Source organism: Porites lutea, chromosome 10 (genome assembly GCF_958299795.1).
Source record: "Porites lutea chromosome 10, jaPorLute2.1, whole genome shotgun sequence".
NCBI classification, from domain to species: domain Eukaryota; kingdom Metazoa; phylum Cnidaria; class Anthozoa; order Scleractinia; family Poritidae; genus Porites; species Porites lutea.
The window spans coordinates 4,819,498-4,844,719 of record NC_133210.1 but is presented as its reverse complement, the minus strand read 5'-3'; the positions used below and the strand labels follow the sequence as shown (position 1 = coordinate 4,844,719).

Below are 25,222 nucleotides of genomic sequence, written 5' to 3'. Positions count from 1 at the left end.
CAATATCTAAACTGTCCGTCAAAATTGACGATTAAAGTCAGGTGGATTGTTCATTCAAAATTAAAACCATTCCGTTTTGAAACTAAGACGTATTGCTTATCTGACACGAATTATCAAACGGATAACCCGTCTCACGCGAATCACCCGTCTCCCGCCCGGGACCCGTCTCTAGTGTGAAAACGGCCATTTCTGTTATAAATGAATGTCACGCGCGCGGTCTTGAGTTTGGCGTTCGCGTTTTAAATTGACTATTGGCATTTCTTTGCCTAAAATAATACTAGAAGTAGAATACTTTATAAAAAGTATGATCTATCAAATGTTAAAATTTCATCCCGAGATGATCTTAAGACCTTTATTTTGCTTTAAAGCTACAAAAAATGCAGGTTAATTAACATTTAACTCTTTAAAACAAAAGAAATTAGTCTTTAACTTTTTTGTTAACCGTAACTGAAAAAAATTAACCAATAGCCGTAAAAGAGCCAAAATTTTAGCCGATAACCGTAAAAGCTACCACCCCATTGAGACCCTCTTGGGGCGGCTTTGATTCAGACGACAGACTTTGCATGCGCGAATCTAATGCATAAATTAACGTATAACGTATGCAAGAAGTTTGACCGAATTGAGCATTTTTCTCCTTTTGAATTTAGCCCGGCTGGGGTTAAGATCGGCATCTTAATCAGTTCAGCCGGTCTGAAAAATTTGGGATGGCTTTAATTCGAATTAGGTTCGGTCCATGCAAAGATCAGTGTCTGAACCGAGCCTTCTTGCGATCCTTGCACAACCGCCTTGTTTATCTCCGATGATCGGCATCACCTCGAGTGACCACCACTGCTCGAATTCGAAGAAAACATCCAATTTTTGGTATAAAATTGAATCTCGTATCTTATCTTCAGTGAGGAACCAAATGTTTTCAGTAGCTATGTGCATTTTGGGCATGCGGGCCGGTGGCTCGCGCGCGTATTGTGCTCATACGAACTCGAGCCAAGCGTGTTTTTGGGATTCTTGTGACGTCAGCGCAAGAAAAAAGGTGTATGTGCCGCTTGGACAGGGTATGGTTTTAGTTCTATTTTTAGTTGCTATTTTTTTTAAGGTATTTTCTTATTGACGACAAATTAACAACATTAATACAGCGCATAACAAAAAAATAAATTAATAAGTCAGTAAGTAACAAAACTTAATAACAGCCTCAACACACAAAAAGGTAAATCTGGTAAATAAACAAATAAGAAAAAATTACAATAGAAATAAAATCTATTGGATGATGAAAGCCTGTCAGTTGCCACACTTCAGTATTTAATATTCTTTGACACAATTTTCGATGCGATATTTTTCAAAAATCTCACGTAAAAATTCATCTAAATTAGGTTTCGTTCGTTGTTCCTGCAAGTATACAGTTGAGTTGAATTTGACATCTGCAATGGAAAGGAGTCTTCGAACGTGTTAAATAAACTTTGCTTGTTTGAAAGTTGTACTTTCTCCTTGTGATATTCATTATCCTGCGAGCAGTGGTTTCTCCAGGCCAGACGCTGCGCAACGTCCGGCCTGGAGAAACCACTGCTTTTTGGAAAGGTATTAATAGAACTACAACCTGAGGAGGCACTACCGACTTCCGACCTCCTACTATCAAATCCCTTCTTCCGGCTTTCAACAAGTTTAGGACTTTAGACTTCTCATTTTTGAGGGACTTCGATGGAACCGGTCGGAAAAATACACTGCTAACAATGAAAAGACACATTGTTTTGTGATGCGAACTTAAGTATTCGTTAGAAAACAAAAAATAAAAAAAAAATCAAGAACAAAAAAAAAGGAAGATGGATGTCAGAAATGGGAAGTTTGAATTAGGAAGTCGGAAATCAGTAAAAGGAAGTCCGCCTCTCGGCGTCAAACCTTGGGCTGCCTGTGCCTCGATCATTGGCGTGACTTTCACAGTGTATAGCCTGATTGAGTTGTACGACTAAGCTGATTACATGTAGTGAAGTGGACGACTTCTTAGATGAACCATGAAAGTTTCTACATTAGCTATCTTATGCTGCATTTCATTATGCAGTGTCTTTAAAGCAGTGTTTTGCAAGTCCAACGCGGACCACAAATGCGAAAGCCTTGAAAATACTCCTTTTGATGTCTGTACATCAGCAGGCTACAATTATACTTTGCCGTTACCAAAGAAGCTAACCGGGCGACTAAAGGATACGATCTCATGGCTCGTGAATCATTCTATAGTGTCATGGGAGAACTGCTCAGACCTCAATTTGGCGGCGACCATGGAGTGCTCGGCTATGTTTCCCAAGTGCAGTGGTGATGGAAAAAGAGTGCTGCCTTGCAAACGAGTCTGTGGAGAGTTTTTGAAGCAGTGTATAAACACTGCAAGTGGATTTGACGCCCTTCGCATGGATTACCTACTCAGTATGTGCCACATTCTCCCTGACCATGAAAAACCAAACGATGAGAAGTGTTACGAGCCGCCTAACTTCAGCACAAACGACAGCATGCCAAGTAAGTATCGATACGTCCTCAATGATTCGATCGACCGAACTGAAAACGGCACGCAACTTTATTTGTGTGTGTAGGCATGCAGAGTTGTTACACCCTCCTACTGAAATTTTACGGCCGAATCGAAATGTGGTAAAATTTATCAGTTAGAGACGGTGTGGTACAGGTCTTTAGGGCCGTGTGTTATTACACAGCTCACTGATTAGTCATTTGGTTAACATTACTACGCTTGAATATGATATGTTTGCCTTATTTTCAAAACATGTCTTTTTTACTGACTTCGAATAATTAACTGTCAGCATGGTCAGTCTTAAAACAATTACATCGCTATCAATCTATAATAAGATAAAGAACGGGAAATATGCACTGACAAAGTGTAGTGATAAAAAACGAGAGTCTGAGAGTTACATAATATATGTATATACGCAGTGGAGATAACAACAGCTGAACAGGATATACCCCAAATCGGCTTAAATCTCCCAAACGCCAAAGGTTAACTATGTTTTTAGCCTTCTTTAATTTCAAAGCTAAGACGTTCCACCACGCATATGGCTTAGAAGAAATATCATATCGGGTGTAAACAGTGGCTTCAGTGAGACATTCAATACAGACCGCAGTTTACTGCCCAAGACTTCCGGACTGTCTGATCTGTCGTAACAACTCGGCTTAGCAACGAAGCCGGTGACATCCCGTAGTCACACTTCCCGTAAGCGACCACCACAAATGCAAGGTTTACTGGTCGCTTTTCTTTTACGGAAATTGACCAACTAGAGTCTTCTCCTAGAAGCTTGAGGTCCGGTCACATCTACGTCTTGAATTAGGAGAGAATTCTTTACACTGTTTACTCGAGTTTACATTACATTTTCTAAGTAAAGATATGCGTAGTTGCCACTAAATTGCATTCTCTTGGAAGTGTAGTACATACAGCAAACAGAGATCAAATCATCGCTTATGCCAAGGCTAAACGTCGAAATTTTTCGGGTAACGAAGCCCCCTGCAATTTACTTAGGCCTCGGCCAAACGTCGAACTTTTTCATGAATCGAACCAAACTTAGGCTTTCAGGCTTTGGAGGTTAGTTTATGAAAGTTCGACTTCTGGCTTAGTCAAGTTCGTCTGAGTGAGTTTAGATCGTCCAACAAGAAACAAACGAAAATTCTAAAGCCGAGGCGGTCGTTTGCGAGAGGTTCCAACTGAAGTGATCTCACTGGGAATATTTTTGGATAGATGGTCGCTTATAGTGCATATAGTGCATTCGCATATCAGCCGCAAATTGTTAAAGAACAGAATAAAAAGAGAAAAATTGCCATAAACGATGCCGCAAATTGTTTTCGATTTGAGATAAATCTGTTATTATTTTTTTTTTTTTACAGATCTTTAAATATGTAGAACTATCATATTAGGCCGTGACATTTTTGGCCTGGGGCGAGTGACGTATTTTGAGGCATTGTTCTTACGGTCCAGCACGCATGTCAGAGTTCGAGGTCGTATGGGACTGGGTCTCTTAAAAAGAGAATCCAAGCGGTTTCAATTCGCCACTTTGAGGTTGCGTGGGAGACCAGGTCGAGATGGTTGTCAAAGTACATTGTGGGACTGTTTTGGGGATCGAATCAGCCGCCATGTTGAAAATGCGTCTCCTAAAACAGTCCCACAATGCACTTTGACAACCATCTCGACCCGCTCTCCCGCTCAAGGATTGTATCTTTGAGGAAAGCGAGCCGTACGGTGCGGAGGAAAAGGGAAAAAAATTAAATATTATCAAAGATCGCTGCAAGCCCTCCTTTCTTTCCCGTTTACGTAAACCACGCGTCTCCTCTCGCGTCGTGTGCGTCTTTCTCGCATGTGACCCCTCAAGAAATCCACTCTGTCCCAGTGGTTGTTGGCTATCCACTTTGAAACCGCATTCAGGTTATTCTAAGGAAACCATCCATGAGCTAGTCTTAAGTACGGGGGTGTACTCACAATCGGATGGCCTATATACGGGGAGGCTCCGCCTGAAAGGGGTACACGGCCTTTTCTGGCTTCAGGTAAATGAAACTATAAAAGGGTAGGGATTTCACTAGTTGAATTATATTAAAGGACAGGACTAGGAAATTTGTCATTTCGGTTTGTAAAACTAAGCCCAGCCAAGGGCTAACCGATCTTTTTTTATGGCTGTGAAAAATTATAGAAAACGTTCCGGTTTTGTGACTTATTCGCATTTTAAAGACAGCTAGTGCATTTACAGCCGTTTTGTAACGGATGCAAAGATCTGAACCAGATATGTGAAAGGGGTACGCTTTATTGATAGAGGGTATACGAAAGGGTCGCCCTTTCTGTCAAAAATGGTATTAAAAAAAGAAAGGGGTGAGACCTCGGGGCGGTGCCCTCCCGTATAAAACTTTGTTGAGTACCCCCCCCCCACCGGCTCCTTTTTCTGTTCTTCCTTTAGGTCCCTTGGATCGTGGGTGTCAGGAGTTGATTATTCCGGCTTGTAAAGACTTGGGTGTTTACTCACACACTCTTTTGTCGGAGTCAGTGCAGAAGCATCTATACCTGGCTTTGTGGGGAAAATCTTACAACAAAAGTGACCTGCAAAGGGATTTTCCAAAGGTGTTCGAAAACATTTTTGCAAACTATCCGAAGTGTCGAAGAAATGCAGAGACGTTATTTTGTGGCGAGATGTTTCCCCCGTGTTTTCTGCATGAAACCAAGACCGTTTATAAGACTCCTTGTAGATCGCTGTGTAACGACATCGCCAGAGAATGCCCGGGATATTTCAGGTAAAGCTTTGATTAAGTACCGTGAAGTTTCGAAAGTAACGACCCTCGTTACTTTCGGATTTAGCACAACCTCGTCCCCAGGGCGCTTTCTCCACCTCCAAAGCCAGGGAAAAGCACCCTGGGGACGAGGTTGGATTTAGCAGCCTTTTCGCTACTTTCAGAGGGTCGCTATGTAGGATAGCTAAAACGCTGGTGTGCTGTCACGCATGGGCCGCTGGTTATGGTGATAACATGATCGCGACCATGTGAAAACCTCAACACTTTTTATTTGGAGAAACGTATTTCATGTTTCAAAAGAATTGTGTGATTAACGTGTCGTATTAACGTTTCGATTAACGTTTCGTATTCCCAGACGAAAGGAAGACTACAAGTAATGTATCTTTTTGGGTTACATAAAGGATTTTATAAAATAACTAAGATAGTACGCGCGTTCTGATTGTTTAAAAACCTATGGTTTATTGTGCCGGTAACCCACTTGGGTTGTTGGGGGAGCACTCGAAAAGCCTGTAAATCACTCGCCTTCGGCTCATTATTTACAAGCTTTTCTCGTGCTCTTCCAACGTCCCGCGTGGGCTATCACGCCGGTAAATCCATAAAAAGGGTGGTCTATTGCTTAAATTACCGTTAAAAGTAAACCTCGGATCACTAAGGTAAATTTTGCTGTCTCTATAAATTTCCCTTTCATTCCGGCACAGTTATCAAAGTCGATAACCTAGACCAAAACAAACTATTAGCCAATCAAACTTCAAGCAAAAAGGGAAATTACTTTAGAAGTCGCTACTATACTTTCGCGAGGTCGTTATTTTCGGGGGGTCGCTACTTTTGGCATTTGTGAACACTTGCGAAATTTCACCACTATAACAAAAAGGGAAATAACTTTTGAAGTGACTACTTTAGGAAGGTCGTTATTTTCGGAACGTTACGGTAGTATCTTATGGAGCGTTTTCACATGACGTCATGTTGTTCCAAAACAATGAAGCAGCGGCTATGTTGGTGTTTCAAGCCAATTGTACGGGTGTGTGAACTGAACCTGTTTCTCATATAAAAAAACTTTCTTATGTACCAATAAATTTGCATAGTTGCTGGTTACGTGAGTGAAAAGGCTCCATTGGCTGTTTCCAGATAGGAGTTTTAATTAAATGTCAATCTGGGACGAACTTGGACAATAGATTGACTAAATGTTGTAGCTGAAGAGGGTCGCAGTGGGGAAGTGATTTTGGCGATAAACGGTCGATATCCTGGTCTAACGCATTTAATGGTTAACCTCTGTTTTTCGTTATGGTTAGCCGAATTTTTACAAAATTATTTGTATTATAAAATTGGCAATGAACCGCTGAACCGGAACTAAGGCTGTCACGAAAGTTGTGCTAAGATGAAAACAGCGAAAATAGGACCCGCCTAATTTGTTTTGTTTGTTTGTTTTCCTTTCAGTAATGACTTCAATGAAGCAGAATATTGTGGTTTTCATCCAGAGGGAGACACGGACGATGTGTTTTGTGACATAAAGGAATGGCCTTCTCCATTTCATTTGCTCGATTATATAGGTCAGTGATTATTACATTGTTTGAGTGTGGTTTATACGGTCACATGCAAGAAGACGCACCATGACTATCGCGAGTATTTCCAGCAGAGGTGCTGTTTTCAGGCAATTTAGAATATTAAATATGTTCCGCCCTCCACGTTCTACAACTTAACCGAGGCTTTCAGTTCTTTGAATTTCCATTTAAGGTGTTTTCATTAGATCGGTGGGGTAACCTTAGCTAATAACTTGTAATCTGAACAAAGGTTACGAGGTGTGTACGGCAAATCTCGATACCAGGCTCTCTCTCTCTCTTTGGCTAGTCGGTGATGATGACATTCACCCCAGAAAAATGGGCGGGAATGTGATGCCAGATACGTGTTCCGTAATCCGTTCACCGGTTGTCCCTCGTCCCATACACTACTGCTCACTCAAGTTGTATTAGGGCTGTGTTCTTCTATGTCGAATCGAAGGCTAAACGTGAGACCCTTATATGGTCAATGCAATATATATGACAAAAGGCAACCCCCTCGAGGATGCAATGACAATTCCTAATTGAACCGTCATCCTCACCTTATAAAGGAGTAGTCCAGGATTGTTTTACGACGCCAAAGGAGTAATAAAATTTTCAAAAATGTGAATTTACTTGCGCAACGCTAGCATTACGCCAGAAATGGTTGGAGATGACCCTTCCAGGCTGTCTTTTTGCTATAGCAACAGCCAGTATATTGAAATTAAGTTACCCATTTCAGCTGTAGGTGTCTGATCAACTCAGTGTCAACTTTGCTTTTGGTTTTAACTTTTGTTTTCCACAGATCTCCTGACAACAACGTCAGCACCACCCAAGGAACCAAATAAGCAGGCCCCCAAAGGGTGGGTCATTGCTGTGGCAGTGCTGTCGTGCCTGGCAGTTGTGGGGCTCGTCTTAGGGGGCTTAATTTGGTGGAAGTGGCGAAGGACATCACCTGGAGTGGCGTACAAGAAACAGCACGATGAAGAAGGCGCTCAATAGTAGGCCAAAGTCAAGAAGTTTAGCGTCAGTCTTAGTAACTGTCTGACATTTGGTAGCTTAGAAAACTTAAAAGGGGCAGTATCATCACGATCTCATTATTTTTAGAAGAGTTTATTTTAATGGAAATCCCCCAAGAGTGGACTGGCCTTGCTAAAAGTTACATTACTAGAACATGGAAACGTTAAAAACTATCTGAAGAGTTACTTTTCCTAAAGAGGGACTAAACTGACTCAAAAAAAAACAAGAAAAAAACTACGAATATTTTGGTTATATTTGTTCTCCCAGAAGTTCTTAGGGGTGTGTGATACTTTCCCTTCGTACCTGATAAACTGTAACTGCTTGTCGAAAAAATTGTTGGCTTTCAGTGTCACGCCATTCAAAATATATCAAAATCAAAATCAAAACCATTCGATAGATAAAGTCCAGAATCTGGGAAATGAAAGGAGGTGAATAGACAAAGACCCTCGCCAAAATTTAGGTCGAAGGAATAATACGTATACGAGATATCCGAAGAAGTGATTTACCCAACTTTATAGAGATTTGTATGGAGAAGCCATGCTAGTGCCCATCCGGATGGACACAACATGGCGGACGGAAACCAGCAGAAACATCTGTTACTGAGTTTTGCTACAAAAGCGTGAATTTATTCCTAGGGGAACTCATAAACATTAAAGTAATACTTTTTCTACTACATGAACTGTTTAGATAGCAAAATTCCTCGAAATAAGTCACTTTTTAACCTACATGACAGCTCTCGGCCGTCATGTAAGAACCCTTTTGAAGCGAAAATTTGTTTGAAAATTAGTTTTAAGCTGCTCTAATACACCATGGAAGTACAATCTAAGTAGGATAGATAGTTTTGTAGTTTTATTAGCCTGGGAGTGCTGTATTGTTTTGGCGGATCCGCGAGAAGAGTGGCTACAAGTCAATTTGTGAAACCCCTCTTTTCGCGACTCCGCCGCCAAAAAAGAGTGTACCCACCCCTGTTGGGGATAAGCACAGATTTCTTCGACTCAAACGGTGAAAACTAAAACAAAAATACAAAACATGTAGGTAGAGAGCAAAATAGAACTGAAAAACGAACCAAATACTTACAAGTTCTGTGCTCTCTCTACCATACAAACAACGCAACAACTATCACAGATCAACACACTAGTCACATGGAAAAAGAAGTCACGTGACCAGTGCTCAGGTCCCTATCAAAAAAAACCTAACAGTTTTCGGATAATTTTCATGTCCGCTTTTTAAATTAGATTTGTCCCGAACATCCCGGCCGCCTTGGGGCGATCGCGTAGAACGTCCCAACAGTTAAACTCAGCATCTACAGCGCATCTACTTCTTTCACATCGTTCTCAAGCAAGCACAACTTCTGTATAGGACGAACATAGACAGCATCCTTGGTCTTGACTTTCACAGTCCGTACTAGACCATCTGCACCCGGGTACGTCTCCAACACTCTGCCGAGATTCCAATGCCCTCTAGGGGTGTTGTCGTTAACAAGAAGAACCAAGGCGTCGGGTTTGATATTAGGCAGCACTCTTCGCCATTTACCTCGTTGTTGGAGGGTTGGGATGTACTCCTTCAACCACCTTTCCCAAAACAAATTAGCCAAAAATTGAACCTGCCTCCACTTCTTTCTGTAAATGTCAGTCTTCTCAAAGACTCCAGGAGGAAAACAGATGATCTTCCTCTGCATCAATAGGTGGGCCGGTGTTAGCGGTTCGAGATCGTTCGGATCGTCCGAGTTCGCTGTGAGGGCTCTTCCGTTAAGGATACGCTCAACCTCAGTAACGAGTGTTCGTAGAACCACATCTGTCACAGTTTGCGCCCCCAAAATGGACTTTAAGACTGTCTTTGCACTTCGAACCATACGTTCCCACACGCCAGACATACTTGATGCAGTCGGGGGTTGAAATATCCATTTACAGCCTCGTTGTATCAGCTCTCTCTCTATCTGCCCTTGGTTCCATTCCTGGAGATTCTTCTTCAATTCTCGTTCGGACCCAACGAAGTTAGAACCGTTGTGACATCGTAGCTCTTTCACGTCTCCCCTTCGATTTATAAAACGCCTTAAACACATCATGAACTCATCAGTATCCATAGAGTTAACCACTTCAAGATGCACGCTACGGGTGGTCAAACAGGTAAACAAGCAACACCACCGTTTCGCGGTCCCTCGGCCATGTTTCACATAAATCGGGCCAAAGAGGTCCATACCAGTGAACGAAAACGGTGGCTCATAGGCTGTAAGTCGACATTTGGGTAAGGGTGCCATCTGCTGGGTCATAGGTTTGGCGTTAAGTTTCTTGCAGGTAAGGCATCGATTAAGGACCGATCTAACCAATACACGCACTTGAGGGATCCAGAAATCTTCCCGCAACTTTGCAATAACATGTTCCCGTCCCAAGTGACCAATAAGGTGGTGAACGTGACGTACAACCAACTTGGCGACCGGATGGTCTCTGGGAAAAATCATTTGTTGGCCGAGTGTACAGGAGGTCGGCTTGAGCTGACCACGGCCATTAACTCTCAGGATTCCGCCTTCGTCAAGTTTGGGATTCAGTGACGCAACCTTGCTTGAGGGCTTGACCGCACCGTTGGACTTCAAATCTTTAATCTCCTGTGCATACGCCAATCCGTGGACAATCCTCACAATTGCTGCAGTTGCCGCGTCAAAATCGTCAACACTGAGACGTCCAGTTTTGGCGTTCTGTTTGTCCTTAACAAATTGGACAAAACGCAGGAGCCAGGCCATTCTGCGCCTGAGGCGGGACCAATCTGAACAGGTAGTTAATAACACTCGAAGGGGCGGTTCTTCACAGCTTTCGACGGCCGTAGGCCTTGTATCTTCCTTCTTCGTCACGGACGGATTAGGGGAAAGTTGGACGGAGTGCACGAGAGCTTCCTTCTTTAACTCCAGACCTTCATCGCGTACGAATTGGCACTTGTCTGTGGGCCAACAAGTTTCCGGCTCCCACAAGAAGTCAGGTCCACGAAGCCACCTATGGCCAGCAGTTAGCGAAGACGGGCTCATTCCTCGCGACACATAGTCTGCCGGGTTTAAGGATCCTGGCACATGATGCCAATCCTCTACAAGTGTGTGCTCCTTTATTTCTTCCACTCTGTTAGCTACAAAGGTCTGAAGTCTTCGTTTCTCGTTTCTCAGATAGTGCAGCACTATTTCACTATCAGTCCAAAGATACGTCCTGGAAATGTTCAGTTCAAGTTCCTCTCGCAACATCTTAAACATCCGGGTTGCGAGTACAGCTGCTTGCAATTCCAGTCTCGGAATACTAACAAATTTCACAGGTGCATTTCTGGCCTTACCAATAATGAAGGCGCAATGAACTCGTCCATCGGGGTACTCGCTTCGCAGATGTGATGATGCGCCATAACCAATCTCTGACGCATCTGAAAACACATGAAGCTGTAACTTGCATTGACGCGGGTCACCGTCCGACAGGAAATAGGACCGAGGGATGGACAACTCGGACAACAAGGGTAACTCAGTGTTCCATGCTCTCCACTTAGACAGAAATTCTTCGCTCAGGGGCTCATCCCATCCTATGTTAGCCTTCCATAGGTCTTGAATCAGGCGTCGTGCAGACAAAGCCACTGGTGCTGCGAAACCCAGAGGATCAAACAATGAACAAACAGTGGAGAGTATACCGCGCTTTGTTTCAGGGCGAACTAGGCTTCTTATTTCGAACCCCAACGTATCATCTCCAACAGACCAACGTACTCCGAGTGCACGCTCTATAGGTAGCTCGTCCAGGTCAAGGTTTAGATCTGGCTTAGATCGCTTATCATTTGGGACAGCACTTAGTAGTCTCTTGGAGTTCGACGTAAACTTAGTCAAGTTAAATCCGCCTCGAGCGAGCAGTTCTACCATGTCATGGGCTAGGCGAATTGCGCACTGTTCATCATTCTCAGAGGGAAGAGCATCGTCAACATAGAAATTTCTTTTCACAGCTGTAATAACACTAGAGCTGTACTCTTCGGCATTGTCGTCGGCCACACGACGCAAAGTTAAGTTTGCAATACAGGGGGAGGAAGCCGCTCCGAAAATATGCACTTGCATGACGTACGTATCAGGGGGATTATCATATCCATTTGTCCACCACAGGAACCTCAAGGAATCCTGGTCTTCCTCACGCACACGTATCTGATGAAACATCTTTTCGATGTCGGCAGCGAACGCTATTTTTCCCTGGCGGAAACGTAGGAGAACACCAACCAAGTTGTTGGCTACATCTGGTCCTGTCAGCAAGTTCTTATTAAGCGAAGTTCCCTCGCATTCAGCTGCTGCATCGAACACAATGCGCACCTTGCCTGGTTTGGTAGGACTGGTTACAGGGTGATGCGGAAGATACCAATGTGTTTTAGACTCTTTGTTTAACTCTTCTTCTGACAACTTGCGAGCGAACCCACTGCTGATATAACTATCCATAACTTCGCGGTACTTAACGGCCATTTCTTTGTTGCCAGGTTTCGTAAGACGGCGTCTCAGGCACTCTAGACGGTGCTTGGCCATGGCTACATTATTCGGGAACTGGCGTTCTTTCTCCTTCCACAGCATACCGACTTCATACCGACCGTCCACGCAGCGGGTGGTGTTCTCAATTATCTTCAAGGCTATTTTGTCTTCCACCGAGAGGGGTTTCTCATTTGATTTCAGTGTCCCGTAATCCTCCAGATTCCAAAATTTTTCAATGAGAGAACGCGGTTCAGGGTCAATCGAGACAAAGTTTGCTGAAACCCCTTGACGGCAATTGGCACCATAAGGACCACAAACGCACCAGCCCAAGGGATAACGACAGCCATAGAGCCCTTTCTTCTTATCTTCAGGGACTCTAACTTCCTTCTGTAAATGTGCATAGGGAATATTGTTTCCAACAAGTATAGAGACTCTCTTGATGTCAACCTCCGGGAACTCCACATCACGTAAGTGCGGGTACTCAATAGTGTCAATCTGCTCCGGAAGAGTACAGCGCGACTGGTTGAGGTTAGGCAGGACATAGGCCTCCGAAACGTCAATACTCTCCCCGGAAGTATCCACCGAAGTCAAGGTAAAGGACACACGTTTCGACTCTACCACATTGTCACTACTTGAAATCGTGTTAATTCCGATTTGCACGGGTGTTCCTTGAATACCAAGGTGATCAACTAAATCTTGTTCAATGAGGGTGTCAGTGCAGCCACTGTCTAAGAAGGCGTAAGTGGATACAGTTTTACCATTCTCAGCAGATATAACAACAGGTATAACGTTCAACAGCACTTTCGCTTGCACAGTCGCAACGGCAGCGGACGATATTGGCACCTTTCCCACAGACTTGTCAGACTTGTCTCCGCTCGCGGCTGGAGTGACATTTCCCCTTTCGCTGTTTGGGGATTTAGGCGTCGCCAATGGCTTGTCAGACTTATCACTAGACTCTCTATTATTCCGTGGGATGAAGCGACGACCACCAAAATTACTTTCAGAGTGCAGAAGAGGAATGTGTCGACCGGAACATACTGAACATGCTGGTGGGTCCGGACAGGAGCCAGAACCGTGTCCGGGCCTTTCAAGACCACAATTAAAACAAAATCCACAGGATGCCGCATACTGTCTTCGCACTGCCACGTGTTTGCACTGTTTGATAATAGGGCATTCTTGGAGTTTGTGACGCTTACTTGATTTGCAAATTCCGCAGTGTTCAGTGTTCTCAGAAGCAGGAGTTTTATGATCAACGCCGATAGTACTGATTGTGGTGTTCTTTACTGGAAGCTTTGGAGGAAGTTTGGTATTCTTGTTTTCCCGCTTAAATGTCTGCAACCCGAACACCGGGTCATTTCTGATAGACGCTTGTTTGTGCACAAAATCAGCGACGTCCTTTAATCGAGCGGATCTTCCGGACTTCACGAGCTCGTAGTTCACGGTTTGCCACTTCAGGATTAAGTCGTTAGGTAAACGGTTCACGATACGCCTGAGGTTCGTCGCTACGCTCGCCTCGCGTTCAACGTCTCCCTTGAGGATCCTGGTGGCTGCATTTAAGTTCTCAGAGAAATTGAGAAGACCAGTATTGTCGCCGTACGCCAACTTGGGGCCAGATGCGAGCTCTTCCACACATGCTTGCGTCACTCTCACCGCTTGGCCAAAACGTTCCTCCAACGTTTTCATAATCTCGTTAAACGTACAACCTCTATTACGCTTCACAACCTCTAACGCTTCTCCCGCCACGAATTTAGGCAGATACTCCACTTGCTGGGCATCAGTGAGCAGGTCGCTTTCGAGGTGCGTACGAACTTGTTCACGAAAAAAGGGGAACTCGGCTGGATTACCACTGAACTGTGTCGGCTTTATTCCGCTAAGATATTGTGCTTTCCACATTGCGGCAACATGATCACGGGGAGCCTGGTCCATGCTGGAGACGGTCTGCGACCTCCCGAAGTTAACACGTTCAGGGGACTGGGTCGAGTTAATCCCCGCAGAGGGAGTGGTAGTGTTTAATCCCTTCACAGACGATTCATTGTGGCTCAACATAATGTCTGACGGTCTTGAAACTGCTGGATACTTTGGCTCCGTTGATTGAGGTGTTCCACTGGATATCACATACACGGCACTCGGTTGACTGTTAAACCCATCTCTAGAAACATACTCAGATGTAACTGGGGTGGAGTGTGATTGCTTGTTAACAATAAACGTAGAAGTGTTCAAGGCACTAGGCACAACAGGGGGGAGTTTACTTTCAGTCAAGTTATCCATTTCAATTTTCCATTCAAGCTCAGCCAATGTTGCTTCCTCTTCAAGGCGCCTAAGTTCCATCCTTTGCTTATATTCATGAGCCACTCTTGCTGCCTCTGCATCTTCCTTTGCCCTAGCTCTTGCTAAGTCTAGTTTCATTTTAGACACCAGTGCCCTCTTTAGTGATTTCTTCTGTGAGGAAACTGATGATGCCTCAGAATGTTTGGAAACATGAGTAGCAACGCTGTGCACTGACTTATTGTCATCTTGTTTCGGATCCCAGACTGGTAGTCCGCGGTCCATTCCAAGTTCGTCATGCCGGGGGTCTGGTCTTCTAAACAAACCCTCACACTCATTGATAATATCGTCCACTTCACGTTTCAGAGTAGAATAACGTTCTTGTACATGTTCTAAGCGTTTTCTCTCGTTAATTCCTGCAAGGTACCTCCCATGAAGTCCCTCGAGCCTGTCCCATTTTTCCAAGAGCAAGTCAACAGATTTCTTAGCTTCCTCTGGACTCAGTGTTACATGAATTTCAGACTGAATTTCTTTTAATAAACTGTCTATTTCCTTGCTAATGTTCGACCACTGCATTGCCGTACTCCTCTGGTCCCGCGAGTCCCTTTTCCGATTCGATTCCAAAAATTCAACGCGAGTAGTCGGCGGGGGCCTGGGACGAAAATGATAGCCATCGCCTTCCCGCGAAGCGCTCAATGGCTGTGAAAACACATTCGTAGAAACACAAGAAGGTAAAGAAATATCGCTCCGAGTTGAAACCACAGGTAACTGAATCGAAAAATCGGGCAATCCACGATCCATTCCAGACCCAGCGTAATCCAAACTTATACCACGACCACTGTCGAAGCCAACGTTCAATCTATTCGAAGCATCCATCGATCACACTTGAAAACATGCAATTCCAATAGAACTTTTTTCACTGATGTTGGGGATAAGCACAGATTTCTTCGACTCAAACGGTGAAAACTAAAACAAAAATACAAAACATGTAGGTAGAGAGCAAAATAGAACTGAAAAACGAACCAAATACTTACAAGTTCTGTGCTCTCTCTACCATACAAACAACGCAACAACTATCACAGATCAACACACTAGTCACATGGAAAAAGAAGTCACGTGACCAGTGCTCAGGTCCCTATCAAAAAAAACCTAACAGTTTTCGGATAATTTTCATGTCCGCTTTTTAAATTAGATTTGTCCCGAACAACCCCTTTGTCCCCCCCCCCCCCCCCCCCCCACTTCCTTTCAAGATTTGCGCTGTTTTCTTGCCATTTTGGGTGCGTTTCTTCATGCGGAAATTAGATCCTTGATCTCCACCGGGCCTCGTCCACGCGTATCTATATATTCCGGAGATTTTTCGGGCACCAAAAGCGCAGTTTTTTGGAAACAGTCCCCATGGTGGAGATTTTTTGAAAACGCGCGCTTATGGTTTTAAGGTGAGCCATTCTCGTCCCTAGAGCCACTCGGCTTAATTTGTAACCGACCAGGAAACGACGGGCTCTGGGGACGAGAATGGATGTGAGCGGACGAGAATATGTTGATGTCATTCATCATTCAGCCCATGCTCTGTGAGGGACACAATCGTATTTTCATCGTCTTAGGGTTCTCTTGTGGATGGGCAAAAACGATGCTACGCTATATGTGGAGGCGTATTTTTTTTTTTTGAAAACGAAGAAAAAGTCTCCGTTTTTAAAAAATTAATATCCCGATGCTGTGTGGACAAACGCAGACGTATTAATATTTCTCTAGAGAGCAGTTCCTTTCAAATTGCGATGACCTGAAATAGTTCTGCATTCTCAGGCTTTGTGAACGATGCCTAATTTCATCAAGACTTACCTGGGGGGTACTCCCTTATATCAGCTATATAGGTATGTACGCCCCATCGGGTAGGGCTTTTGCGCCGTTTTGGTCTGAAAACGGGTATTCACTTTGTCCATTTTGGTCTGGAATCGGGTATGGTTTTTGAGGGAACTACGTACGGGAGTGTATGAACGTATCAGTATCGTTTCAATTCCAAATGATTGATGAGTAAGAACGAAAGAGAAATGTTCGAATTCGAGATGGATTTGGAGCATTTTTTTTTTGTTTGCGCTCTAATCTAAGTAAGGATAACATAAATTTCTGCCTAAAGGCCAGGGGCCCGTTTCTCGAAAGTCCCGGTAACTTTTCGGGCCCGAAATCAAATATTCAAAGCCAAATATAAAGAATAAGAGCGCGGGTCCTGGCTAGCAGACTACTCCATTTTTTTTTTCACTAACTGATAGCTCTATCATGCTAGATGCAAAACTTTTGAAACCTCGATCTTTCACATAAACGGAGACGGCTTACGGGGCCGTTTATTATCGGGACTTTCGAGAAACCGGCCCCAGGTCTGAAAACAGGTACGGATTTTAGACGCCTGGTCTGAAAACGGGTGTGGAAAATTACATTTTTTGGTCTGAAATCGGGTCAGGATTTGGAGAACCAGGCGGCACACCGGCCCCCACCAAGAATTCCCTGGAGTACCCCTTCCCCGCGAAATTTTAACGGCGGGCAAATCATATTATCACTGAAGGATAAAAGAAACATTGTATATACACGATCTTAAGCCAGCTTTTATTGTCAGCAGCAGTATAAAGCTGGTGCTTTAACTTCACAACTTTTATGCCTGATGCTTTATTTGTTTCTTTATAATAACCAAGTCAATAAGTAAAACAATGTTTTTGCTTGAATTCTGAGTAATTAGAAAGACCGAATAAGGGTTCCAAAAGCTATTGAGCAGATATGTTTGATTTCTTCTCTCTTATTGGGATGAATCTCCTAAATGCCTCTGGGAACAACAGAAAATCACTCATGAAAGCCCAGGGGTTACTCCCTTATAAAAGCCGTGTAGGTAAATAGGTCGCCCCAAAGGGTAGGGTTTTTGCGCCGTTTTGATCTGAAAACGGGCATACACATTGCCCATATATATTTGTCTGGAATTTGATATGGTTTTCGAGGGAACTACGGGAATGTATAAACGTATTTATCGTTTCAGTTCCAAATGATTAAGAAAGAAAGTGACTCTTATTCGAATCCGAAATGGATTTTAAGACATTTTTTTGTTACTATTCTAATCTAAGTAATAATGACATAATTTCTTAGAGACGAGTCCTGAAAACGGGTGTGAAAAATGACACATTTTTTAAATCTGAAGTAGGGTTAGGATTTGGAGAACCAGGCGGCAGTCCCCACCAGGAATTCTCAGGAGTTCCCTTCCCCCACCCCCCCCCCCCCCCGGGCATAAGGGCCCCTAATCTCGTACCCAGATCTCACTCTGTTTTACACTGAAAAGTGAGATCTCCTTTTCCCTTGGCCGTGGGAGATCTGGGTACGAGATTAAAAGGCTCCTGGATGGGAGTGAAATGGCATAAATAGTTTCGTCATATTCTGTAACGGTCACTTTTGATCACTTTTGAAAAAGTATGATGACTAGCATACGAAACCGTCGAATTTATGTAAAAATGCGAAAGTTCATAATATGTTTATCACCGCTGTTTGTGTTTTAGTTTTGATTAAGCTACGATGCCCCATGAACAAAAGTCTTTATGTTCCCATCCTCGGCTTCCCACTAACATCCTAGCATATTAAAAAGAGAAATTACGATGCTTCAATTGCATGTAATGGCTGTTTACAAACGGAAATAAGCTTGGATAGGTTCTGCTCACTTAAAATGCTCTGGCGCCAGCAGTCTCGCACGTAATTTGTCTTTTCGAAATTCTAGTTGTACCAAAACTGTATATATGCATATATCAATAGTGTTCCTAAAGTTCCTTTGTTCTGCTCAATTTGTACTCTTCTAATCTACCTTAGTCTTTCGACAGAAATCTAACTCTGCTCGAAATCTGCCGGCACAATATATAACAATCTAAACGGAAGGATGAGGTTCCGGTTAGTCCTAGAATTTTAATTTTGATGCGGTTGAGGAAGTCTAGTCAAGGATCTGACCGTCATTTCTATCAAGTCAATTAGTGAAGTGGACAGCTGGATGAACCATGAAATTTCCTTCAGTAGCTTTCTTATGCTGCATATCACTATGCAGTGTCTTAATAGCAGTGTTTTGTGAATCCAGCGCAGACGGCAGATGCAAAAGTCTTGTGAATTCTCCTTTTAACATCTGCACATCAGCGGGCTACAATTTTTCCTTCTCTTTGCCTGAGAGGCTAAACAAGCCCGAATTTGAAGACGTGTTGGCGAGCGCCTTGAAAACTGCCGTACAAATATGGGAAAAATGCGCAGACCTCAACCTAGTGGTGACCATGGAGTGCTCGAGTACGTTTCCTAAATGTGGCAACGGCGGGAAGCGCGTGCTTCCTTGCAAGCGTGTCTGTGGAGAGCTTTTAAAGAAGTGTTTGTACACTGATTTTCGTGGATCTAACTTCATGCAGAAGTACATGGAAGAATTACTCGCTTTGTGTCTTAGTCTTCCCGATGAAGAACCAAGCGACGAAAAGTGCGTCGAGCCGCCAAACTTCAGGACAAACGACAGCATACCAAGTAAGTACCAATACCTTTATAAAGTGCCCAATGCCAGAAGGGAGACGAGGGTGTTAGAGACAGGGTCGTTATCTTGAAAAGGAAATAAGAGACGTTTGCAGTACGCTTCAGTTTTATCAACAGATAGTGATGGCTCAGCCTACTGTACGAAAAAAATGATATCTTTAATTTTTTAAAGGAATTTCGATGTATATATCATTTTATTATTCTGCCACAATTTTGTTGCATAATGGGAAGGAGTCTTATATTATGCTCTTTTGATCCAAGGTGCGGAATTTGCCCTTGCACGAGCAAACGACTCCTATGAATTACTGTCGATACTATGTGTGTAGGTCATGACTTCCGGAAATCACAACTTCTTGTATTATGTCAATGTTGTCGTTTAATTTTTGGTTGGAAATTTATTTTCCATTGTCTCAAGCTCATTAAAATGGCGTGAGCGAAAGAAAAAAGAGGGGAGATTAAGGAGAGTGACGAGGTGCCATTACCTTGTGACTGTTCACATATTTTTCGTCCCATGTAAGGTACCCTGGGTGCCAGAGGCTGTCTTCGGCCTTCGGCCGACAAAACGAAGCCCCCCGTCGCACGCGAGGAAAAACCTCTGGTACCCAGGGTACATGTAAGGGAGTCTGGGAAATTTTTGCTTTGGATTCCAGATTCCTGGGCTTTGAATTCCGGAATAAAGCTTAAGAAATCCGGAATCCCACTAACGATTAGAAGCCAGAAACTAAGTTTCACTGACAAGGAATCAACCTGAATCCAATACCTGAAATCCGGAATACACCTTAAGTAATCCAGAATTCCGCAACGATTAGAATCCGGAATCCATGGCGTGGAATCGAGAATCCAAGAGTTTCATGGATTTCCTTACATGGGGCGATATTTTGGGAACGTAAATCAATGTTTACATAATGATCCGCTGCTCATGGGGTTCCAAATACAAATTTGTTCAGCTTTACGTTCCTACTCGCGAAACGTCCCCAGCGGCGAAGAGCGAGGAGAAACGGCTGTTTTCGCAGGCTAGAACAATTGATGTCTTTCTCATCCGGTCCAAGCGTCAATTGCTGTCGTTTCGTCACTGAAAGTGTGGATCCAGAGAACAGACAGCGCGCGAAGGACGCGAGACAAAACGAGAACAGGAAACCCTTGGTTGCCGCCACTTTTAAGCCTAATTGGAGCTCAGATTCCGCGCGCAAAAAACCTGAACGGTACCAAGTTTTGGTCCCAAAAAATCTCTTTGCCCATCGCACGCGCACCTTCCTCCCTTATCTCGCCGTTTTCCTTTTCTTTCTTTTGTTTTTCTTTGTTCGCTTTTTTTTTCGCCCTCGCTCCACTATCTGAACGCCTGGACAGCCTACATCCCAACAACAAATTAGAGGTGAATAGAATTTTAATTAAGGATAAAACAAAATTCTATCTTCGACGTTTTGAAGTGACTAAAGCCTGGCAATGTCATCCTTACTTGACCTTAACCGAATTTAAGCGCTTGTCACTTTGCACCCCAAGGTCTCTAACTGCATCTTTTAGGACGAGATATTTTACCGAGAACACATTTACAGAGGGTATTTTTGCTATTCTTATAAATGACGATAATAATAATAATAATAATAACATCTCATTGGAGCTTTGAGGAAGGGGCTAAAAAGAAAGGTCTTCTCAACGACCTTGAGTCCTTTAAAATGCCAGAGCGCGTCTGTTAGCCTCTGCAAGATTACAAAGGGTATTGAACATCACGTGATCGAGGTTGAATAGGGTAAAACGACTTGAATTTATTGTCTCGTTTTATGCTACGCTGAGGGGCTTTTTAATTCCCAGTTCCAACATTGTCTCAATATTATCTAAGCATTCGCTGAGACTGTTTGTTGTTGTATTTATTATTTTCTTTTTTATATATAAAATTATAATATAAATTCACGTTTCAAAGGGATGGGCCGTTCTTAGACAGGGGAAAAGATTCCTGTCCGGGATAGTTCGCGATGAAAACTATAATGACACTTTTTGACTCCTTTTCCTGTTCTTCTTTTAGGTCCCCTGGATCGTGGGTGTCAAGAGTTGATTATTCCCGCTTGCAAAGACTTGGGAGTTTACTCACACACTCATTTGTCGGAGGAGGTGCAGAAAATGATTTACGGAGATTATTGGGGAAAAACTTATAATGGAAGTATTCTACAACGAAATTTTTCTAAGAGGCAAGAAGAAATTTTAGCCAAGTATCCGAAATGTCGAAAAAACATAGAGAAGTTATATTGTGGAAAGCACTTTCCCCCATGTTTTCTGCATGAAACCAAGCGCGTCCTTAAGACTCCCTGCAGATCGCTTTGTAAAGACATCGCAAGAGACTGCCCAGGTTATTTTTCCAGGTTAGTAAATTAAGTTGAATTTCGTGCAATATCATTTTCATCGTTTTTATATTTGTGAGGAATTTTTTACGGCTAACGTTTTTCACGACGATAAATCTGAGATAAAACTGTTAATTGATTTTTACATCTAACGAGTAGCAATATGTTGTGCCCAAGTACTAACTGTCTTTCAGTGCATCTAAAATGACAAAAAGAGATCTTAGAGCTTCTGCATGATGGTTCGTTTTATCCTAAACGAACACACGTAAAACCCTTGAGTAATGACCAATGTCTATCCTTGAGGTTCCGGTTGTTGCGCTACCGCACCGGATAAATTACTATCCAGCGGATATAAGTACTAGGAAAACCAATAGACCTTATTCACGATACCCGTTATCTTTGCACGCGCTAAAGGATCGGACTGATGGGATAATAGCGAAGTCAAGTGGTTTCTCAGGGGGGAAACAAGTGATTTGCCAATGCAAGAAGCTGAAATAGCGGTCGTGTTGTTTATTCTAACCAACAGAAAATGAAGAACAGTTCATCTTGAAGACGGATAATCACAAATTATGGTTGGACTGTTGGAAGTGATCATATTTACTATTTTAGGTGTAGTAGCGACCAATTAACAAACTCGACAGCGATTTCTCGTATTGACAAATTTTATCACTTGTTCTCATGTTTGTCCCTGAGATACTACCAAATGTACTGAAGCAAACGTACCAACTCCTCCCTTAAGACCACCCAAGCTGCCTGTGCGGATTACGATCATAACTGAGATTAAAAGCTCAGTATGCTACACAACTTGTACTGGAGAAAGGCATATTCCAAATTGTCAAAATGTTGTTTAATCTTCTTCACAGTCATAATGAAACCGCTGTGTCTGTCGTATGACCTATATACACCTTTTCTACATATCGACGGACATTCAAGTCTTGGCAGTATGCAGGATGTTTGTCACATGAATATAGTTTAGTGACCTTAGCTCCCTCGAGTCTTCGGTAGCTTATTGATAGAGCATTTGGACTAATGACCAGAAGGTCATAGGTTCCTCTCCTATTGGGAGTACTCGGATTTTTTTTTCCGAGTCGCTTGTATAACAGTAGTCTGCTACACAGCCGTTTTTAGTGTCGTCACGCAACGCTCCTCCCCACTAGTGTGGAGGAGCGTTGTGTGACGACACTAAAAACGGCTGTGTAGCAGACTAGTATAACTGATTCTCACCTTTTTCCTCCTGTGTAGGGAACTTTCCTACAATGATACAGTATATTGTGGTTCATTTCCAGAGGGAGCCGAAGGTGAATTGTTTTGTGATTTAAAAGAATGGCCTTCTCCATATTATTGGGTTAATTTTGTCAGAGGTCAGTAGTTTGTTTGTTTGTTTGTTTATTTGTTTGAAGTACTCATAGCCGGATAGACAGACACATCATAGGTCCCGGGAGTCCAAGCCTGTAATTTTGCTAATGCCTAGACGGCACCCCTTCGGAATCTCTATTCCAACGCGGAAAAAGGATTTTCGTGTACTTTGATCAAAATTGATATGAGTTCTTAACTAATTAAAGGTATATTTGGATATAAGGGTCACTTAAAGTACTGAAGCCTTGTCGTTGATAAAATGGCTTGCCGGAGTGTGCCATTTTTACAAAAATAGTCAATTAAAGTGCAGTAAACTGGCCGGAGCCTGTTTTTTGGGGGTTCACTGAAAAAAGGAATCTTCTTTGGATTTAATCTTGAAGATTATGAAATGTTTTTTCGGTAGTCCATTCGCTGAGCGTTTGCGGATGAACGCCTAAACAGAAGTTGAAGACTGAAGTATATGTAGGGTTTATCTTGCCATTTTTCCAACAGCTAAAATCATTTATCATAGTCCATAGATAAATTGAATGTCATTATAATAAGGTACTGTCTCCGTTTTAGCTAAATGTGGGCATTTGAAGACTATAACGCCTTATGACAGCCAAGCACTGTTAAATTTGCTCTTTACATTGAGTTGTGCTGATTGCATGGGATTTGATAGACTGTGACAGCAAAAGTCTTGGCATTATTCGTCATTACGGTCATTACGAGCATTTTTTACTGGCATAATTATTTTACTAACATTTTAGCTTGTTTTCCAAAAATAGGTAATTGATTGATCATTGAACCAATTCTTTTTTGCCACGAGATCAGTACGTGTTACAAGTATTTCTTTATTTATTTATTTTTTTTTTTAAAAAGTCAGGTTTTGGAAGATGTTTGCTTTTTTGGCTGAGTAACAAGCTAAGTGAAGCATGCGCAATTACAGTTTCTGGTTCTACAGACCGGAATAAATTTCTTGATGGACCACAGGGATGTTCCATCTACTACCATTTTGCATGATTTACAAAATATGACAACTTCTAGTAGCACATCAAGCCCTTTTTTACCAGCACAATTTATCAAAGCTTACAGTTGATGCATCAGTCGTTTCAACCCGTAAACGACAGAAGCTACCCAAACAGAACTCTGTTTTTAACACGCAGACAGTCGCGCGAAAAATTCTTTTGCTTTTATCCGTGCGTTGTAGGACGCTCAGGTTCCCACACAGTTCGCCCGACACCATCATCAACGCCATCAACAAAAGGACCACTTATGCAGTGGCCGACAGGAGTTGCCACTCTTACCACAGCTGCAATTGAGGGGGATACCACTCCTACCACAGCTGCCTTTGAGGGTCAGTAGTTCTCGATACATTTAGCCTGCGCGCGTGACAGGCGTTTGAACAGGAAAAAATGACAGAATTAGGTAGCGCTATAGAAGGCGATAGAAAGTGAAGCATGAAATAGATTGAAAACTGATTGTTAGGTCATCTTTGCAACTTTCCTTTTTGCCTAGAAAAAAGTATCACTCGCTATTCTTGTCATAGTACAGTGGAATTTATTACTATTCCAAATACATGTACAAAATAAGGACAAATCATGGTATATTGCTATACTAAGGGCGCTTTCCAAAAGTCAAAACTAGCGGGCTAGACCGGTCATATTGAAATGAAATATTTAACAATTAATGAATGAGGCTGAGTATCCTATGAAGAATTATGGAGATCGAGCAGGGTGTTAAACGTCGAGGCTGTAGGCCAAGGCGGATAACACCCTCCGAGATCTCCATAATTCTTCATGTGATACGAAAGCCGAATTCAATAACTGTTTTTTTATTCATTCAAAATAATTCCTAGTTTAAAAACATAGCTAAAACATGCTTACCTCCATCGATAATGAAGACTGGGACCCTGCCTATGGTAAAAAAATGCAACTCTTGTGACGCTGTCACGCTACTTCAACAACAGCCAGTCAAGCCTTATAACCTATAACCTATCGCGACTGGATTTTCTTTTCACAGCCTATCCGACAACACCATCGCCACCATCCGAGGAACTACATCAACACGGACCCAAAGGGTGGGCCATTGCTGTAGCAGTCATAGTGACCTTAGTTGTGGTGGGTCTCCTGTTGGCAGGTTTGATCTGGTGGAAGCTTAAGTGGCGTGGTGCATCACCTTTTGCGGGGTACCAAAAACAGCCCGATGAATCTGGCTTTGAGCTGTAGAGCCAAGAAAATGTGTGCTTAATTAAGATCTTTGTTGTTTGTCCGGCCGTCAGGTCCAGGTTAGTACACAAGGATCATAAGAGTACTTTCACGCCCTCACGGGAGGTAATCCGGATTTAAACAACCTCGTCTCCAGGGCGCTTTTCCCTCGCTTTGGAAAAGCGTCCTGGGGACGAGGTTGGGATTTAAAGTGACGGGAATGATCTAAGAATTTTTTTGCCGGGGGAGGGGGTTGATATTTTTGATTCTGGTATTTGGATGGCTTGATCTAAATAGGGAATT

The 25,222-nt window shown here is 42.9% G+C and overlaps 3 protein-coding genes across 3 annotated transcripts; 2 read left to right on the top strand and 1 right to left on the bottom strand.

Annotated features, from left to right (window-relative positions):
- The first annotated feature begins 1,936 nt into the window (after window positions 1–1,936).
- LOC140950050 (uncharacterized) lies at window positions 1,937–8,472 on the top strand. Its single transcript, XM_073399215.1, has 4 exons — window positions 1,937–2,493; window positions 4,920–5,250; window positions 6,682–6,794; window positions 7,585–8,472. Exons 1-4 carry the CDS (start codon window positions 2,001–2,003, stop codon window positions 7,779–7,781), a joined length of 1,134 nt encoding a protein of 377 aa, XP_073255316.1. The 5' UTR covers window positions 1,937–2,000; the 3' UTR covers window positions 7,782–8,472.
- A 630-nt stretch (window positions 8,473–9,102) lies between these two features.
- Window positions 9,103–15,399, bottom strand: LOC140949408 (uncharacterized). Its single transcript, XM_073398570.1, has one exon. It carries the CDS (start codon window positions 15,397–15,399, stop codon window positions 9,103–9,105), a length of 6,297 nt encoding a protein of 2,098 aa, XP_073254671.1.
- Window positions 15,400–18,518: 3,119 nt separating this feature from the next.
- Window positions 18,519–24,156, top strand: LOC140950051 (uncharacterized). The gene is made up of 4 exons (XM_073399216.1): window positions 18,519–19,038; window positions 21,065–21,398; window positions 22,620–22,738; window positions 23,923–24,156. Exons 1-4 carry the CDS (start codon window positions 18,537–18,539, stop codon window positions 24,075–24,077), a joined length of 1,110 nt encoding a protein of 369 aa, XP_073255317.1. The 5' UTR covers window positions 18,519–18,536; the 3' UTR covers window positions 24,078–24,156.
- Window positions 24,157–25,222: the final 1,066 nt, after the last annotated feature.